The 21639-nt window shown below is 35.1% G+C and overlaps 1 protein-coding gene across 1 annotated transcript in view; it reads right to left on the reverse strand.

Moving 5' to 3' along the window:
* Positions 1-21639, reverse strand: part of EPHA4 (EPH receptor A4) — a 170315-nt gene that overhangs the window by 46054 nt on the left and 102622 nt on the right. Inside the window, 3 exon segments of the mRNA XM_032225561.1 lie at positions 3887-3998; positions 5739-5898; positions 7032-7156. Coding sequence (XP_032081452.1) covers positions 3887-3998; positions 5739-5898; positions 7032-7156 — 397 coding nt within the window.

A 21639-nucleotide genomic window follows, 5' to 3' on the forward strand; every position in this document is an offset into this window, starting at 1 on the left:
TTTAATAAAGCTATCTCTCTCTGCTGCATTTTCATAAATTATTTTTCTCTTATCAGCATGGAAGCTGGGGAAACAGCTAAACACCTACTGAAATCTATTAGAGTGATGGCTAGTTCTCAGTTTTTATAACTGCATGGATTATATAACTGCTTTTGTTTTTTTCAGAAAAATAAAAAATAAAAAGGAAGCATATAAGAATAAATTAGAAAGTATAAGATTTTATTTACATAATCCTGGATTATATCATCCAGTTTAGATTCTCATTTTCAATTGAATTTATGAGTAGACTAGAAGCAGATCATGACACTAAAAAGTTTTTTTTTTAGTATCTTAGTGTTCCAGAAGAAAATATTCAGAAATAAAGCTTGAATCACAGAGCATATGGACCAGGAAATGCTATGTTAACTAGCATTGGATATTGACCTTTCTCAATACAGTATGAATAATATAGCCTTCTGTTTTATTTACTGACTTTATTTACTGTTTACTGGAGCAACATTCCATCACCCCCAAGAAAAGAGCTAACCAGTGCCAAGCACTAAAACTTAAAATTTGCCATCTTGAGCCAGGGTACTTTTATGGTCATTAGAATTGTAATACAATCTTAGAAATCTTTCAGTAGCATGGAGCCAAACATATTCATTCAATCTATGAAAGTATTATATATGCATACCCTATTACTATTATTATTTTGAAGGATGGGAGGAAGCGATGGATTTATCAATCCTTTTCATTGAAATGAAACAGGACGTCTGTTGGAATTAATATCCTCTAATGAACAATGGAACATATGGGACAGTGGAACAGGCTGCTATTACTTCTGCAGTATAGCATAGTAATTTTTAGGGGTATGCAAAATGTTTTGAATTTGAACCATTTTGAATTTGAAACAATTCATCTTGACTTCAAAATGTCCTGCTTCAAAGAGAAACAGCTGTTTCAAGTGTGAAATAGGCTGTTTCTCTTAGAAGTTGTTCTGAATTTGAAACAGAATGTTTTACTTCTGGAACAGAGATGTTTTCTTCTTGAAACATTTCCACAATGGTTCAGAGCAGCCTATTCTGCATTGGAAAATAGTAGTTTTGCACTTGTATCAGTGGGTGTTTCCAATTTAAACCAGAATGAATTTCAAGCCCTATGCACACCTCCAATTTTTATTTCTACAGTTTATGCATCATATATCACAGTTCTAAAACCTCATTTTTTTTCTTTCTATGTTCAGTGGACTACTGGGAAAAGGGCAGGAAAATCTTGGCAGAAGTAGAATAGCTTCGTAAGCACTTTTAAAATGAGGGCAAGAGCCACATAAAATTCAGTAATAGGCTGTCCAACCTTGTTTTAATCCTATCAAAATTTGTATTTGATATCCATACATTAAATAAGATAACATCAGTAGATTAGCAATATACTGTGAATTATTTGAAGTATCTTTACATTTTATTTGATTGTTTAATATTTATCGTTAATTCTTGCATAGATTCTTACAAACCACTAAATTATTTCTATTCAGCCATGGAATGGGAAGAAAAAATAAAAATAAAATCTGGTAATTTGAGAAATCACTTTTGGTATAATCTGAATAAAGTGATATATATATATAGTAGATCACCTAAATGATTCATTCCAATTCTTTGGTGCTAAAAGACTAAATGGTACACGTTTCTTTATTAATATATCATACTATATTATTACTATACAGTACTCATCTTCATTTGGGAAGACAAGTACAGAAAATAAAAAAAATGTAATAAAATATATTCCCAGCATTCATCTATAAAATATTTAATTTTAAAAAATAGATCTGGAAATGAAGAAAAGCATGGGAATTATAATCAGTCATTGTTTGCCCCATTGTTTACAATTTTAAAAATTGTGAGAGATTCCCTGACTTTAGCAATTGTTCAATAATGTTTAAAGAATGAGCATGGGTTTTTTTTTTCCTTTTAGTATCAAGACTTTATTTTCTTGGAACTAAGATGAATGGGTTAAATGCTAGCAATGGAGACTCTAAAGCAGTGATGGCAAATCTTTTCAGAACCGAGTATCCAAACCGGAACGTGGGTGCACCGGACTGCTGAAAACCCAAAGATCAGCTGGCTGGCGTGCACCTGCCTGTTTTTTGGGCATTTTGGGGGCCATTTTCAGGCCATTTGGGGGGCATTTTTCAGACCAGTTTGGCGTGAAAAATGGTCCAAAAACAGCCTGAAAGGGGCTTGACAAACAGGGTAATTTTGGGCCATTTTTTAGGCTATTTGGGGTCATTTTCAGGGCCAAAAATGGCTCAAAAAACAGCTCAAAAACTGCCCAGAAATTGCCCAGAAAAATGGCCCCAAAATAAACTGTTTTTGTGTGTTTTTTGGACATTTTTAGGCCATTTTCTAGTGCTCCTGTGCCCCCAAAGACCAGTTGGAGATGGTGCCCATGGCTCTGCATGCCATCTCTGGTCTGCATGCCATAGGTTCACCATCATTGCTCTAAAGCAACAGAAGCAAAATGTGAGAGAGATCACTTTTTGTATACATCAAACCTTTATTCTAAAAGAAACATAGAAAATTGACTGCAGAAAAAGATCTGGTGGTTCATTAAGTTTTCCCTTTGAGTTTTTTGGGGTTTTTAATTTTTATGTTTGCTTTCAATTTTTATTTTTTTTATTTATTAATTAATCTTTGTTGAACCTTCTACCTGTCTTCTTACTGCTTCCCTATCTCATTCTCTCTCTTCCCTCCAGCCAGATTGCTTGGTAAGAAACAGATAAATCTTTCCAGAGATCTTCTTCCACTTTCCTCATCATTCCATTAACTTCCTTCTGTGTCCTTTCTTTTCATTGAATTCCCCACTTAGAGAAGAATTGCCTTCAACTTCCACTGTGTAATCCTGTTCTTTCCATATCTTCTTTCTCTGTCCCTCCAAAATTTCCACAATTAGTTGAAACTGAACCAAGAGAATTATGAGGTATTTCTTGCCTCCAGAAGTTGTGAATGTTCCAACAGAGGAAGTTTTTAAGAAGATGTTGGATAACAATTTGTCTAAAATGCTATAAGGTTTCTTGTCTATGCAGGGGGTTGGACTAGAAGCTCTCCACGGTCCCTTCCAACTCTGTTATTCTATTCTATTATTGCAAAAGAAAAAGAACTTACTTGTCTGACAGCCCTAAACCCTTTTCACTTACAGATGGTAGTAAGTTCCAAATATGCTATGAACATTTCAAAGAAATAATTTTTTTATCTAATATTTTTTCCTTTCTTCTTTTGCCCAAGAAGAAAGCAAGATAATTTATGGTCTGAAAAAAAAGACCCTTTTACCTGTGAAAGTATGATTAAAAGCTTTCTTTTCTAGGACTTTTAATTTAACCTGGCTGGTATACCCACTATGGAATTTATAAGTGTCTTCTGTGTTCCTCACAGCTAACAACAGCTGATTTGGCCAAATACAGAAGTGATTAGAAAATCAAAAAAGGCATTCTTTTTTCCGGGTATACGCTCAAACACAGGAGCTTGTTTCATTCCATCTCCCCAGAACCCCTCCTCTGGTCTGGCACTCTTAGCACAGAACTCATCAACCCAGAATACTGCATTCATTAAATTCTACATCAAATTACAGTCTCTCTTCAGATCTCAAGTTGCTGGCTTGCATCTTAAAACCTCCCACCACCATCCCCATAGCTAGAAATGATTTTGCATCTGAAGAGCAAATAATTCTAGAACAATTACCATTACATTACATGCTGCTGTAGTACTGATGCTGAGAAGATCAAAGCAACACAGGAGAAGTCTTGTAATGCAAATGCAGTGTTTATGATGCTAATCAAAGAATTTAGCTTTGTTTCAAGGAGGCAAAAAGCTCCCACATGAAAGAAAAGGGGAAAGAAGGGGAACTTAACCCTTACCTCCTACTGATGACAAAGGCAGCAATGAGAATGACCACGAGGACAACACTGCCAGCCACTGAGACCAGAAGAACGGTGGGATTGGTGCCTTCTCCAATGATGGGAGAAGGAACTAGAAAAAAACACACCAATATTTGTTAAGATTCTACAGTTATATCACAGATAGGAATAGCACAGGATCAGACAATGAGGTATATGCAGTTTATGTGAAGATGAAGACATTTCATCTTTGTCACACTTTGTACAGAATTATTCTGTCACCTTTTCAGTAGAAGATATTCATTTGCAATTCTTCTCCAGGAAAGCCGTCATTAGTAAAATACATTATGCTCCATAATGAATTTTGGGAAAACTCTTCAGTTTTCTCCTTTCACTTTTACTCTTGAGAATATAATGGCTGATTTAGTGCCTGCTGAGCTGTTTCCCTTTTATTTAATTTAAAATGGACCAGATGCTCATTCCTTGACTATGAGCAAGAGAAAGACTCAAACAGAACAAGATGTTTTCCACTGTCTTTAGCGACAAAGAGCAGTTCATATTCTCACATGCTCTGCCTGAGGGTTGTTAACACTGAACAGCACAACCTGAAATGATTAAAATTTCTCCATGCAATGAACATTAAGCATCTAATCTCTCCTGTTATTTCAAGAAGCAACTATTTTTTTTAACATTTGTCCAACAGACATACACTTGCACAAAACAGACATTTTATTTCTCAAATTAATCAAAGAAGAGAAAATAATAGCTAAATCTAAAACAGTCCATCATTATATTGAACGGTTTTCTTCCTTGGCCAAAAAAGGGGAGCAGAATGGCAATTGGCCTTGATTGTCTGATTGTTGGCGAATGAACTGCAATAGGAAGGAAGTGAAGATTCAAAGCTGTTAGCTACTGGCTCATCTAGCATGATTACTTCATGGTTCTCTAGGATTCCATTTATTCTCATTCCTAAATGTGGTATACATTAGAAAAAGCCCAAGGTATATTGAAGCCTGAAGTCAAGGACAAGTTGACACCCTCATCTATCCAACATATAGGCAAATTAACTGGACTGACAATTAATAAATGACTCCTTATTATTGTTTTAGGGACCTGTACATATGCACAGTATACCAAAAGTAAAGAATGTTCAAAACTTCTGTGTCAAACAAGTACAGAAGTATTTAGGGGAAAAAAAACAATTCTTACATTAATATAATTTATAATTGTCTATGTGGCCTGACTTTTAGTATACTTTGCAAATCTACTATTAGTCAATAAGTTGAATAGCAAAAATAATATATGTTTTCTCCTTAAAATATTAAAGACTGCTTGCCTGTAATGTAAAGATAACAATGAAGGTTAGAGAGATTATGTTGTTATTTTATTTTCTCTCTTTTGCTTCTGGCATTCTAAATCTATGAACTCAAGTTTATACCTGTGTTTGGAAGTCTCAAATCCTGAAAAATTCCAAACAAAAATGACTCAATATAATGCAAGGATCTATCACAAAAAAAGTAGATATGAGGATGTTGAAATTAAAACCTATATTTCCATCTCTGGTAATGTCTTTTTTCATCCCTGGAAAAGGTTTGTTGAGTGTAATGTGGACAGAGTAAAGGAAACAACATCCTTCCATTTCAGGTACACACAAAAGATCACACTTTCAATTGGACTCTTGGTAAAAGCAATAAAAACAACAAAAACACATGAACACAGCATCTTTTTGTTTTCTTAGTCAAAGCTTGGTAATGAATTCCAAACCACCACCAACAAATCATTCATATTCAACTCAAGTGCATACAATATGCTTTTCAAATAGTGACAAGGGAAAATGCCTCCATTACCCCAGTGAGAGATCTATTGTTATTACCTGTGTTGGTTGTGAATTCAAACGGTCCACTGAAGTCTCCATATCCAGCTGCTGTCCTTGCTCGCACATGAAAGACATACGAAGTTAAAGGATTCAAGCCCTTGATATCGGTATTTCTGGTTGCTGTTTTCACAATGCGATAGCTACGCTCGTTTTGGTCCTAGCAAAGAGACAGAACAATAAAAAGGAGGAGGGAAGTGAGTAAGTAGGTCCCCTGAAGGTCTTGAATCTTTGTATTTTACTTATTAGGAAATATAGTCACATTTAGATAATGAATGTGATTTTTCTTTTAGCGTTTCTATTATTAGCTTTAACGACATGAGTGTTATTGAGTTTTATATTTTGTCAGAGGGTTTTTCTTGCCTGAAAAAGCAAAGAGGATATCTATAATTTAAGCTCTGCTGAGAGAAAAGGCAAGAAAGAATTTTTTGATAAAATAACAAAGAAGTTGTCATCCTTCTCCTGATGAACTAACAATGTTTTATTTCTAGCAGTCCTTTCACACATTATCCCTTTTCCTTTGCAGTATAGAACTATAAATCCCAAAGTAACTGAAGAGATGGCTGCCAATCTTCTCCAACTTTTTTCTGCTTTTCTGCCTGGCAAATACCTCAAGAAAAAAAAATACTGTAATCTTGTTCCAGGGAAAATATACAAGTCACTTTTTATACAATTAGGAAAGGAAATAAAGAGATTTTATTAAAAGACATGTAAAGAGAGAAACAGAAGGAAAAAGTAATTGTTCATTTTGCAGACAACCTTGAGAGGAAATAGATCTTTTTATAGTTCTGAAATGGAGGAGTAACAAATTATATTATAGAAATAATAATTCTGCACAATTTAGAAGAGGTGAAGAATGTAATTTTCTTTTCCTTGTTTCCTATTAAAATTTATTAAATCCCCACTATCATTCTGGGAAAAAGCTATCAGCTCATACAGAGTTCATTATTACTGCGTTATATACTTCCTTATTACACGTCTGTCTCTGTTGTAAGGTTAATGTTGCACTGCTTCTCTGTTCTATTGATTCTCATTACAAATAGCTTATTAGGATCAGACAGTTCCTAGAAAAAGAAAAAAATGCCCACCACCACTACCTACTAAGGAAAAAAATATATATGCAAGTTGTTATTCAGTACAACTCCTTAGATATACAACTTGTCAAAATGGGTATGATTATAAAACCATTTTTTCTTAATAAAGTCCTTTTATGTGATAATAACTGTGGGCTTATTTGGCTCAGGGATCAAACATTATGGTGAAATGGGATTTATCCATGATGAATAATAATACCTTTTCGTAGTATTTGACTTCATATTCCAAGATGACTCCGTTTGGCCGGTCAGGTTCCAGCCAAGCCAATGCCACACTGTGCCTTGTTATTTCCTTAGCCTGGATCAAAGCAATTTGAGAAGGAGCTACCAATAAAGAAAGATTGGGAAATATCAGGCAATGTTGTCAGAAGAAATCCAAGTATTGAATGATGTTGGAATGTTTTGATTTCTTTAGCATACACATATATCCTCAACATATCAAATAATACAACTCAGAACAGTTCTAGCTTTAGGCATATTGGCACGACCGTCAGTTTATTAACTTAGTATTTCTGCACTAAATTATATTTTAAACCCCTGGGCTTTGATGGCTCCTCCTTTTTTGTTATGCTGATTTTATGGCCTTATGCCAACTCTCTTTTAATACAAGTATTTTAATGAAGTCTTTCAAACTATTCTGGCAAGGGAAAATAATGAAATATTGTTGAGTGACATCAGCAGTACAGTTTAATTGATTAATTGTATCTGCTGATTACATCAGGAAACTGAAACTAGCAAAAGAATCTATGTTGTGAGGAAGGATTAAGTGATATCACACACACAAATAAGATAATCGTTGGTGAGATGGAGATATTTCCTCTAAATCAAGCATTATTTCAAATAATTTCTTTCTTTTCTCCAATGACTTCTGGGTGTCTTTTTAACTGTTATTCTAACTTCTGCCTAGAGAAATTGAGGAAATAACAGAAAAAACCAATGCCAAGAAAAACATTAGACCCTATAACTGAAACTTGTGCATCCTCATGGAAGAGCAAATGGATAGGTAACATGTCATGAATTATGATATTATCATACAAATGGTGAAAAATATGTATGTATTTTTAATCATGATATATCTGATGTGGATTACATAATGTATCATGCCACAAATGATGGCATTGTGGCTTTTACTCACAACAATTTTATATGACCTAAATGTTTTCCTTCCCTCATACTAACTAGCCAAGTCTTCTAAATTTTTTCTGGGGCCTTCTCAAACACTCTGCCATTGTCAGGCAATCAGAAATGTCAAGAAAATGATGTTATAGAATCCTTGTCTCAATTTTCTCTTTAAAATGAATTTTAAGCAACCATAAAACTGTATCCGATGTAGCGAAACAAGCTATTTTACTTGCTGCTTGAATTGGTTATATTGATTATATATCTTATGTGGCACTTGGGACAGAGATCATGGAGACAATGTGGAAGTAGTCCAAGTATATAAATTTGAAATGGTTTTAGAATCAAGAGGTACAGGAAACCTGTCTGTTATTAATCAAAAAGCTTTCCACGTTATACATATACAATTTATTTTTAGTTTTTTAGATTATTTCTGGTTTTAGTCTAGTGTAATAAATAGAAGTACAAATTATAATGGCCAACATTTCAAACACATAAACACAGAACTAAAAGCCGTTCGCATATAACATCTATTACTTTCTTCATTCCCCACCCTAATACCATAAGCTGTCAGCTCTTCTGAACATAAGAGCCAGTTTACTTCCAATTCAGCTGTGGCTCAGCAGGAAACATACTCAACACATTTATATTTAAAGTTGGCTTTTCAGAATTAAAACAGTGGACCTGTTTTCCACTGGCAAGGACTGTGCTTCCCAGTTCTTAGGCTGTCCCATTTCCCTGCTAAGAAACAAAGCTGTTGTACTTCATACAAGCATCTTAAGGTGTCTTTCATTTGTCAGACAAGACAATGACTTGGTAGTTTGGCAGGTTTCCAACAAACCAACAAAAATGACAAACCTGGACAGGGGTAAAGGAGTAAGATGCTAGTCATTTCTTGTCTTTGCATTTTGCTCAGCTGCATTTTCTCATGCAATGTTATTAATACTTCAGGAATAGCAATGCTGAGGGCAATTGCAATTGTGTCAACATGGCTTGGTACTAGAAATAGGGACCACGTGGAAGTGTCCAAGACAATTTATTTCACCTTGACCTTTTTGTCTCGTTTTCATCCCTTTTCCAAAAGACAATAGATTTCTTAACAATTTAACCAGTATTATAAAATTGATTAAATTCTAAGCTTTCTTTTGAATTATATATTTAAATGCAATACGGAATACTAAGATAAAACAAACAATGGAGTAAATAAGAAAGAAATGTATCAATAGAAGCTTCTGAAGGTCTCCTTTATGGTATAATTGGTGCCTGAACTTCAGATGTTTAAAAGGCCAGGAGACAATGCTGCTTCCCTTAACTATGACAGAAACAGATTCGTAGTCCTACTGGACGGATGGGCTTTCAGAAGATTTATGATTCAAGCTTCCTGGTCCTTATTTTTCTGTTACTGTGTGGTCATGTCTCTAACCAGCTGTTATCAAGTCCTGCCACAACTGACACAGCTTTGATACAAATGGTGGTGGTCTCCAGGGAAGGACAGATATTTTTTTTTATCTTATCAGCAAAAGCTGTGCTGTATACCCAGAGATTAGACAGCTTTCCAAATTGAATATATTCCTTCCTTTGTTCCTTAAAAAAACACCTAGAAATATGCAGGTGCTTATTTTTGAAACAAACAAAACAAAACCAGCAATCAACAACCATCTGAACATTTATTAAAACCTTTCAATAGAAATTATAATATAAATACCCCATAAAAAGGGAATGAATGAACAAAAGAAAGAAAGAAAGAAAAGAGAGAGATATATACAAATATATGTAGGAAGATATGTGTATCTTATTTTATGTTATTCTATATAATTTGTAAATCTCAAGGAACACTTTAAATAACCATATAAATATATGTCACAAGGAATAACAATAAAAATTGGACATGTAAACTTCAGAATTACTTGACATATCAGACAGACCTGATGGGAGAAAAACTAAGCAGCAGGCACTCTCTGTCAGGAAGACTGTTTTCTGATCTACATTTTGACAGTTTGGCATCTCTGTTAAAAATTATTCTGGAGCTTTGCTTCTGCATCCTTCAGCACATCTGCCAACCTGTCTGTTTGTTCCTTACCCTAAAACTTATGTGCATGAAAATATACTGAGTGACAGAAACAGGAGTGGCAGGATCCATTAAAATGGATTACATTGAGTTATTTACATGAAGTAACCAGTACCAACAAATAGAATTATACTAATTCGATAACCCAATTGTGACCCTGACACAAGGACAAACTTTGTTGCAGTGTTTTTGCATTTATTTGCAAGTGTCAACGCTCAATGAAGTAAATCTACCATCCACTTCAAACAAGAAGAAATGAGTGACAATCCAGCCATAAAATCACATTTTCCAGTTACTCAGTATCTCTTGAAGACCACTTGGATTACTCTTTCATGTAGGAATATTCATTGACTGATCCCAGCAATCTCTGAGTGAATTTCACTTTTCTTTTTCTCATCTCCATATAGTCACAGATATTTTACTGTAAAATATCTCAAAATATTTTAGCTGAAGGAGTTTTCTCCTGGTATCATTCAGATATATTGCAAGCTCAGCCAATGTGATTTTAGAATGACTGGAATTAATGGTTACTAAACACAAAAGAAGATGCTAGGATAAGGAAGATTTATCCAAAGATTCATTTCTGCAGTAAAAGTACTGTGCTGTTCATAAGCAAACACTGACCACAAAAACTCCCTCTGTTTATGATTAAACTTGTAACGTCCCAGACAAAAAAAATAAACAAGGTGTTCATTTCATTCTTTCATTTTTGTCTCAATTTCAAATATTTTATCCATTTAGTGTTTTCTGAGGAGCATTTCACCCAAACCTCTAGCTAACATCCACTACTGTAAGTCACTTTAGAAGTATATATTTTATGTGCAACTGAAACGATTCCATTCAGTCGTCTTTTCCTTAACCTTTCTATATTAGTAAAAAAAATAAAAAATATGAAGGGCTGTAAAATGTCAGACACTGATGAGCCATGGTGGTGCAGTGGTTAGAGTGCGGTACTGCAGGTTGCTTCTGCTGACTGCTGGCTGCCTGCAATTTGGCAGTTAAATCTCACCAGACTCAAGGGTGACTCAGCCTTCCATCCTTCTGAGTGAGTAAAATGAGGATCCAAATTTTGGGGGGAAATATGCTGACTCTGGCTTAAAGTACTGTAAAGTTGTATATAAGTCTAATATAGCACTTTTAGTAGCACATCCCACTTGGCTGCACTTGCACCTGCCCACAATCATCTTATACTGATTGCCTCTACTGGATTGCAGTGCTTAACTGTGTATCACAGTACCACGTTGCTCAGTTGCACTAGCGCCATGCCATACTGTCCACCCGTTGCCCACCTACCAATTTGTTTGCGAGAAACCTAAAGAAAAACTTGACCTGACTTGAACTTCCTATAAATCCACACTGACATTGCTTGCTGGAAACCGGCAGGAAGCAAGCTCTGGTCATATGACATCCTTGCATAATGACTGCAATCCTCACTTAATGATGGCAACAGGGAGTGAGAGGATTGTCATCCTGATACTGTAAGATACCAGAAATCATTTTACAGCAGGAGAGCTCTGTCATTCAATCTATCAACTTCTGGCAAAAGGATTTGATATCAGGTAGGAGAAATATTCCTTTCTGATGGTTAAACCACATATAACTTTAAAATAAAACAGAAGAAAATAGGAAGAAAAACAGAAACTTCTTTTGTTTTACTCTAAAGACACTATATCAACATGGAAGAAACCAGCATGCTCTTTTACTTCTTTGAATTACACTTTTTCTAGCTTGAAAAATTGTCTAGAATACCATCTATCCTTTATGATAGCTCTTACCATTGTGATTATAGCTCAAAAAGCTTTTAAGATAGAAGAAAGTTTGATTGTTCCTATCCCAGCTAGGAAAATCTTTCATGATGAGAGTGGTCTTCATGCCTAATGGAAAAGACATAAAATGCTAAACGAGCTCTTTCTTCCTTCCCTGAACTTTTATCAGAGGTCTACAGAGTTGAAAAAGACTGCATGCTAATTTCTCTAATGCTTCTTCCTTTCCTCTATAGGAAAAGAACGGCCACTAAAGATGTGGGAATTATAATTTTTTTTCAAGTTTCTCCAGTCTTAGCAAATACCTTCCCTGATCTTCTGAAGAGCTTTCAATGGCTTTATTCAACAAATAAGTTATGTTCTTTAGATGACTGTGATGTAAATTTTAAACTTGCCTAGAATTCCAATGGGAATTAATTTTCCTAATCATAAATTTAGAGGGATAGATGCTTGTGAATTCCAACTGCATCCAGTATTCAATACAGTGATGAGAGAGATAAGCATAAATTACAATGAAAATATTGTATCATATGACAGCAGTAACTACTACACTGTTTATGCTGTACACCGCAATGCACATTAATGGAGAAATGAAGAAAGGTTTGAGATGATGCCTTGCTTTCCTTCATCATTTAAAATGTTACTTCAGGAAAATGAATAGTTAGCTAAGAAGTTAGCTAAGATTATGTATTCTTTTATGGATGTATTATTGCATGTAGAGACAATATTTTATCCAGCATATTATTCTCACAGAAGATGTTCTATCCTAGCAAACGTAGTTCAATTATATATGAAATAAATTGGAAAAAAATATTAACTTTCAGCAAGTCCTCAGGAATTCATATCTTCTTTTCTTGCCTACACTCCAAAATATCTGCATGATGTGAATTGAACAATTTAGTTTGTTTTGTTCTTCAACTCCCATCATTAAATACCTTGCCTGTGGTCTCTCTTATTTCAATTCTTTGCTTGCAAAAATAGAAAGAAATAGAAGGGTGGAGAGAAAGCGAAAGAGCAAAAGACAAAGAAAAGGCAAAGGGAGAGAGGGTGGGAGGATGGGAGGGTGGGAGGGACAAGGAAGGAAGGAAGAAAGGAAGAAAGGAAGAAAGGAAGAAAGAAAGAAAGAAAGAAAGAAAGAAAGAAAGAAAGAAACAATTAAGCTGCATAATATAACACATTTTGGCTATATCAATAAAACTCCAGTCTTTATCAACAAAAAGAGATCAGGTGACTTTTTAAAAATAGAAAAAAGAGCAAATTAACCAAATGAAAGGCTTTATACTGCTAGAAATTATGCGTAAAACCTGTTTTTTTTTTAAAAAAATTATCATGATGTTGTTGAATAACAATACACAGGAACCTTTTTTTTTACCCAAGATATCTTTTTAGGAAAATATGGGATATTGTGCATCTTTTTTATGCGGTCCTAAAGTATATCTGGTTAGTTAATGCTGCCCATTTATGGACAGATACATTCAGTAAAATGCTTATTTTCATACACATTCATTAGATGATGAATCCAGAAATTTATACATAATTACAAAGAAAAAAACTCCAGGTTACAGGACCTCTACTACACTATACCTTGTGGGGTGAACAGTTTCATATCAGTTTTGATTACGAGACTGGTGATTACAAGGACTTGTGCCCATGTAGGTTTTCTTGGAAACACTTTTTCAGAAATGATTTGGCACTATCTTCTTCTTAGACGAAAGTCACACAGTTGGTTTCATGCCTAAGGCAGGACTAGAATTCACATTTTGTGGTTTCTAGCTCAGTGCCTTTAACCACCATACCAAACTAGCTCTCATCTACTTTTCATAGAACATTATATTCAAATATTTAATTTTACTTAATGCCTAGTTATGACTTCAGTTTTAAGAGATACTCAATCCCACTTGATGCTTTCAACAAATTACCAAGGATCAAAATTAAGTGCCTGAAAGTACAATAACACTATTATTTACCCTATGAGAGAGATACCGAAAACCTTCTTTATTAATTATTGTTTTTAAAATGTTCTAAACGTTATAGCAGGATAAATACTCCTTTCTGGGATGCATAAAGAAATGAGATTAATTCATTCATACTTATGATATTTATGTAGTTACTTACAAACACATCTAATTTATATTTAAAGTAACCAAAATATCTCTACAATCCCAAGGCATGTCACAACTTTTGAGCAGCCCTAATGTTTGGGAATTGAAAGATGAACATTTTGACATGCTCTAAATTGGATATATGTGTTACAAACACTATATTAATTTCATTGAAAAACACTGCTGTCCAATATGGTAGTATTTATTTCATATTCAGAAAATCTCCACAATTCAAGGATAACTTTTCTTGATTAACATTTAAATGAGATGTGGGTGAGTACTGATCATGTGAACAAACTTTCAGGAAAGTAACCAAATATGATGTTTGATGGTTCAAATTTTCCTTATTTCCACCATTTAAGAATAAGTAAAATAGCTTCTGTCCTCAGATTTTCAATTTGAATCACACAATGAAAAAAGAAAATAAGAAAGCAAGTGAACCGAGATGCTACTTTACATAAATTATTAAGCTTTTATTATGAGAGGTTTAAATGGATTTGGGCAAGTGGAGAAATTTTAGCTCTGTATTGACACAGAAGATTATATTCCCTAGACTACCTCTGTATTCCTAGCGATGGAACACAGGCCTATTAGTTTGGGTTAGTAAAATTGCTTGTCTCAGATTAATGGCAACATTCCAGCAAGTGCTTCTAACCAATGGCTCATTTTTCCATCATGTTTGTCATCCCAGTGCATAGGCTAATAACTATTTAGATAGGGAATGCAGTGGAAAGAATGGTCTAGAGTAATAGTTTCACTTGGAAATACTTCACTTGTGCTCACAGGAACATCACACATAATTTCAGATCCTAGATACAGTAGGAACATTCAGACCTGTTTCTCATGCAGTATACAGCAATAATTGGCCAAATTACACATGCTATGATATACACATAGAATGATTGATTTTGTCAATTTTAGGTTAATAGCTGAGGAGAACCTCAAAGAAGGATGCCAACTCTGGCTAAGAAGGCATTATACCTGCTTGCATTCCTTATCCAAATCTATAATCCACTGAAACTGGTGGAATATGCTGATCTCCAAGGAATATGCATGATTTGAATAGCATATGCTATTTATGTAATTTTGCCACCTCATCAAAGGGGAAGCAGCAGCTTTAGTTCTTGTTATTGGTTTGTAAAATCTGTAATTTGTTTCCCAGAAATAACCAAAGGAAGGTACTTACCAAAGAAGAAAACCAATTGGGGTCAAAAGGTTAAAAACGGTGTGTCCAATACTGCTCTAATTACAGTCTTCACAAACTTTGGTTCTAAGGTGCCAACTTATTATGTACTAGTTTTCTTATAACAGATAGAATGTCTAATGAATGCAAGAACTATTTGAGAAATTGTGTAATTTCAGACATTACACACCACGCTTTGGTTCTATAAAGTTCAACTATATTAAACTCTAAAACATTGTTATTAGGATAGCTCAGTACTTCAGACTTGAAGTAAAAAGATGTTTTAGAGTATGTTAGGGATGAACATACTTACATTTAGTAATGTTACAGATGAATGTAGCATCTTTCTGCAACTCCTGAAAGCAGCTGCTTTGAAGAGGTGTAGACAGATAGTACATTTGTGGTGCCTTATGCTCCAAAGATGTGCCAAATTAATGAGATAGGAAGCTCATTTCAAGGCATGCTGTTTTTTATGTAAATCTCTTTGAGTTAACCACTTCCAAACAGTTGATATATAAGGTCTTCACCATCTCAGAAAATATATCCTGCATAATTTTAGAATTATTAGGACCACAGATGTTACATCCCCACTATAAAACTGTAAAGCAAGGAAGGATAAGACAGGGATCCTGTGGTGCAAATGAAGTGAGACATCTGTTTAGTCTGAGGACTAGTCTGCTTGCTTGTTTGCTATGAAAGACAGTTGGCACATTCTTAGAAAGATAACAATTGTTGCCAACAGAAACATGATAGGAAGCAGTGTGCATGTTTCCTGTATGTATGAATGCCAGTTTTAAACAAACAGGAAAACAAGTCTCTTTATAAGAATGCATAAAAAGCTGTCAAAACACTACAGCTGCTTTAGAAATAAAAGAAAATAAAGAAACATTTCCAAATTCTTGAATGACAGAAATTCAGATAACATGAGTGGATGGAGTTAGCCTTGTGAAATATTTGAAGAAATGCTCTGAGCAATTTAATCAATTCAAAATCAGTCCATAGGGAAGCCACAGGAATCTAAAATTTGAGGTAGGATTTGTTGTACCAAGTTTGGTATCAATACATCAATGTGTCAGTCTTGGGAGCCATCTTTTACAATGGGCTTCAAGACCGTTGGCCACATATTCTAGGAAATTGGGAGGTGGATTGTATGGAGCATGGGAGCTTCATAGCAAAATAACATTCCTTCTCAGAGAATCAAGGTCATGTTGCCCCTGCACCTGGAATGACATGACTGGGAGGAATCTTTTTGTGGGACAGAGATTGATTGGACCATGTGATGGACATGTTGGACAGGATCTTGAACTTTCAATTGGATGGGAGAAATCTGGAAGCTTTCAGATTCGGGTTTTTCCAGATGTGCCAATATGGCTCTTCTAATATATTGTAACTTTAAGGAGTCTCTAGCCTTGGAATTTTATTTGGTTTGTTCATTTATTTTATTATTTATTTTATTATTTATTTTATTATTTTATTATTTATTTTATTATTTATTTATTTATTGTTTGGCTATTTGAAACCTTAACACATAAAAATTACTATTATTACAATTAACGTTATTACAAAAATGTACCGTTAATTCCAAATAGCACTTAGCAATAGCATTTAGACTTATATACTGCTTCACAGTGCTTTACAGCCCTCCCTAAGTGATTTACAGAGTCAGCATATTGCACCCCAGCAATCTGGCTCCTCATTTTAGGACAGAAGGGTCGAAGGCTGAGTCAACCTTGAGCCTGGTGAGATTCAAACTGCCAAATTGCAATCAGCTGGTAGTCAGCAGAAGTAGCCTGAAATAGTGCATTAGTCACTGTGCCACCATGGCTCATGTTATAAAGAATTTTTAAAAGTGGGATGGCTACATAAGTAGTGGAGTGATACACTGAATCAAGATGGGCTTCAGAGTGATATTTATCAGATTGCCAGATGGTTCTTGAATAATTACAAGATCCTAAGGCAGTAATGGCTAATCTTTTTTGGTTCACGTTCCAAAAGCGGGGAGAGCACAGGGGTATTGTGCGTGGGCAGGCCACACCAATAATGCTATGCGCACAACCCCAGCATGCACGCGCCGGCAACCCCAGTGTGCATGTGCACGCCACCTCAGGCTGGATGCATACGCAACCTCCCTAGCATCCATGCATGTGAAACCAGCACTCTCCCTGTTTTTGGTACACTTGTTTCACCCTCCCCAGGCTACAGAGGCTGTCTAGGAGCCAGGGGAAGATGAAAATAGTCCCCCCCTGGAGGTCTCCGGAGACTTCAAGAGGCTTTCCTGAAGCCTCTGGGGGGCGGAAAATGACCCTACAGACAAACCGGAAGTCATTGTTCCCAAACTTCTGGGTTGCTCATACGGCCATTTTTCGCCCTCCAGACCTTTCAGGAGGCTTCCCTGAAGCCTCTGGAGGGCAAAAAACAGCCCAACGTGCAAATCTGAAATCCGTTCCCGAACATCCGGTTTGTGCGTTGGGTAGTTTTTTGCCCTCCAGAGTCTTCAGGAAATCCACCAGAGGGTAAAAAGCCACCAAAAAGAAGGCCGAAATCAGCTGGCCAGCATGACCTGGAGCTGACAGGGCAACGCCTCGCACACCTAACAAAGGGCTCCACATGCCACCTGTGGCACACGTGTCATAGGTTCACCATCACAGTCCTAAGGCATTCTCAAAGACTGGAAAATTAGATATTATCTTCCATCTACCTTCAGACCTTTCAAAGACAATCCTTCCATCTTTCCTGTTTTCCTTCCACTACTGAAAAGTAGTGTTCTCTGACTTGAGATGACAAAAGTACTGTCTTCCTTATCCATTGTGCTTCATGTCACTGTAGGCAAATGGCTCTACTCCAATTTAATACTAATCCCCTTTCTGGTTGCTACCTTGCATGGCATTTTGAACTGAGCTGCTTGGCTACCTGCTTCCTTCTGAAGGACTTCAACAGGTGGATTCCTTAAAAAACAAATTTATGGTATAATTATGAAAAGCTGGGTTTCTCTATTTCCCACTCCCATCCCGTCTCACTGTTTAACTGGTTAAACCAATGCAATGATAAAAACAGCTTTTTCTTTTCTTACAAGTTTCCTGGTGAAATTGTGAAACAATGGGTTTTTCTTCTTCTCCTTTTAATAGATTAAAAGTGACAGTTGACAAAGAAGGGATAAAACCGTCTTTCCCTTTCTTCTTCCTTCCTTCTCACTATAGGGAGGTGCTCTCTGGGCTAGTCTCCTTGAGTATCTCAAATGACACTAAAATGACAATGTTTTCTCTCTTTTTTTTTTGATCAATACATCAGTGTATGCAATCAATAGGAAGATGCTAAGGATGAGTGCCAATAAATGGGGGAGGGCACATATCAGTGGGAACTGATTGATAATTGCTTTCTTTCTTGGAAGTCTATGGTAAATATAATTTGAGTAAAACATAAAGACAAATGATATATACATTTTTTTAAAAAAATCAATGATAATATATCAACTACAAAATAAGAAATGAAATGGCTGTTTTGTCAAAATTCAAAAAAAAATGAGAATTTAATCATCTCAAAAAATGCAATATGTCCACACTAATATAATTTGTCTTTTTGTTTTCCTCCTTGAAATTTATTCCTTGCCTGGGCACAAATAGTACAATTGATGCCAGAGATTACAATGCACTGTGGACGAGGAGGATATAATACCACTGTCAATGGCAATCTCACTGCTTCGATTTAAAGTAAAGTCTATTCTATTAGTCTTTTAAATATCAGAAAATGTTGTATGCCCAATGAACATGTCAGCTCTTGCTTTTAAGCCAGTGTTGCTTTCAGGCTATCCAAATTTGGAGTCATATATTATTCTATCTCCATTAAACACAGAGAACGGCTGAAGCAGGTTCACACCTCCAATTTACAGTTAAATTGAATGACTGCTGAATTTTTAAAATTTTATTAGCTCTGCAGACCATTAAACTGCATTTCTCCCAGATGGATCTGCTGCCAAGACCTAGGAGACAAAGATTAGACACTCTCTGTGAGTATAATACAGTCTGTTGATACAGCTTGGATGGAATAGAAGAGAAACTAATTTTTAACTATCCTTGTATAATTAAAAAAACCTGTTATAAAAACATGAGGTTGAAAACAAAGTGCCAAAATTTGCATATGCATATATTATCCAGTATATATGACTATGATATAAATTGTTCGTGAAGGAAGTAAAGTGAGTTATGGAATGGCCCACAACACAAGCCACAATACATTTTATAAGCTGGTTGCTGTGTCTGATTCAAACTGCAGAAATGATCTCAGAAAACTGCACACTGAGCACCTACAAGTTTACTGTTTGATCTTTCTACCCCAATGGTGAGGAAATATCATCACCTTAGGCATTGTTGAACAATTCTCATTTAGCCAAGATAGGCATAATTGTTATTACAATTCCATCACTTCTGGGAAAATACAGGTTCTCTCTTCTTGTTCTGCATTGTGTGAATAATTGTCTGTAGCCTTCTGATAATGTATTTAGGAACAGATAAACCTGAAAACCAAATTCTGTGTTACCTCACCTCTTTGTCATGAGGGTTGACATCATCCAGAAATAAATTTTGCCCTGTTTCTTCAGATTGAGCTGTTTTGAATATCTGTTTCTAATTTTTCTGAGAATGGTTGAATAACGGTTCTGATTTAATCATCATCTTAAAACAAGCATTTCATTGCTCAAGGCTGATCATCAAGCCATGAAGAGGGAAATGGAAGGTTCATTGACCTAGAATTCAAATATCTAATATTTTCTGTTACATGCCTAAAGCACTATAAAATCCAACAACAATAACAAAAACAATGCAAAATTTATAATATTCAATTGCAACTGTTCATAATTTAAAATTATAGAAAATACGCCCTCATAAGCCAGATTCAAACCATTCAGAAGGCCCTAATGGTGAAAGAAATAAGGAGAAAAAAGAAAGCTCAGTAATGAAACTTTTTTTTTTTAAAAAGTCACTAGTCTAGCTAGTGACCTTTCAGAACCCATCTTTCTGAACACAAGAAAACTTGTAGAATATGTGATTCTTTAAAATCAGACAAAAAGCAGCCCAAGTAAGACAGATAATGTCTTATTTAATTATGTCAAATGCATATAGTCTCTATACATGATGTTACAAAGACTTTTCATTGTACAAAATAAACTTCCATATATGTCAGACTGAAGCAAGTATGTTTTACAATAATCCTATTCCTAGCACAGAGACCTTATGCATTAGAAATTCCTAAATTTTCATATTAACAGTTTTCTTTGTGAGGTGAAGGAATTTATATATTTATGCAAACATGGCTTCTATTTCAAAAGATATGTTTTGTTTGTGTTGTACATTTTTATATCTTTATCAGTTCCCTATCTATGTTTTTATTGCTGAAGGAACTGATATAATAATTCCTGAAATTAAGCAGGGAGGAGTCCAGTCAAAGGCTGAGGACAGATCATTAAAAAAATATATTTGAATTTCATGTTAGAAGTGGAATATAAATAAAAACAAATAATGTTGCTGTGAAATCTGCATTCTTGAATAAAATAAGTCCTTTCTGTTTTGTTACTATTAGTTATTATTGCAAATTTACTTAATCTTAGAACCCAGAGCCAGTTTTAGTGTAGTGGTTAAGGCATGAGGATAAAACTGTGACCATGAATTCTAGTCCCATCTTAGGCACAAATCTGGTTGTGTGGTATATATCTTGAACTAGATAGGAAGAAGGTTAGAATGGTTTTGGTCAGCTTTTTCAGTTGTTAGACTTAAATAGACTGTTTATAAGTAGACTGATTTTTCTTGGCATATTTGTATCAGTCTGTTGCCTGTTTCATTATATACACTGAGGGTATTTCCAGACACTATTTCCAAGTTTAACGTTACAGCTTTCCATAATTTGTATGACATCTTTTTTTGTATGGTGTCAACAAGATATCGCAAATCATTGTGGAAATGTTCCAATTCAATTTCCTCTGCATCTGTGGATGTAGAATAGGCCTGGATCATCATCATAATGATAAACTTGTATTGAATTCATATTAGCATCATTTTGTCATTTATGAGGTTTTATCTGTGACATACTTTTATTAATAAGGATTCTGAATTTCTTCTATGATTTGCTTGTCTGCAGGTGGAAGATCTGAAGGTCTTTTAAAAGTCTAGTAATTTCCAGAATCTAAATGTTTAGCCTTGATATTTTAGTTTGGACAATATCAAGTTTGCCTTCATTCATGGTTCTGACATTCCCTAAGCCAATTCTATGCATATTATCTTTGCAGCATCAATATATCTTTTTGTTTTTGGATACTTTCGTAGCTGAATATCCTTTCCGCTTTTATCCCACCACAGCAATTTTAATTGAACTGTGCATGCAGGCACAGCATGCATCCAACGCATGCAAAGCGTGCACTCGCATGAGTGAACCGGAAGTAAATCTGGCTAGAACCTATCACTGGGTCCAATATAAATTAAAAGGCAGATTCAGGGGCACAGAATATGTCAGAAGAAAGAATAGCAAGATTCTTTCAAGTCCTTTTGAGCTATCAAAAATGCTACATATTGATACTAGCTATGGTG

The sequence above is a fragment of the Thamnophis elegans genome, chromosome 10, assembly GCF_009769535.1.
Source record: "Thamnophis elegans isolate rThaEle1 chromosome 10, rThaEle1.pri, whole genome shotgun sequence".
Classification (NCBI taxonomy): domain Eukaryota; kingdom Metazoa; phylum Chordata; class Lepidosauria; order Squamata; family Colubridae; genus Thamnophis; species Thamnophis elegans.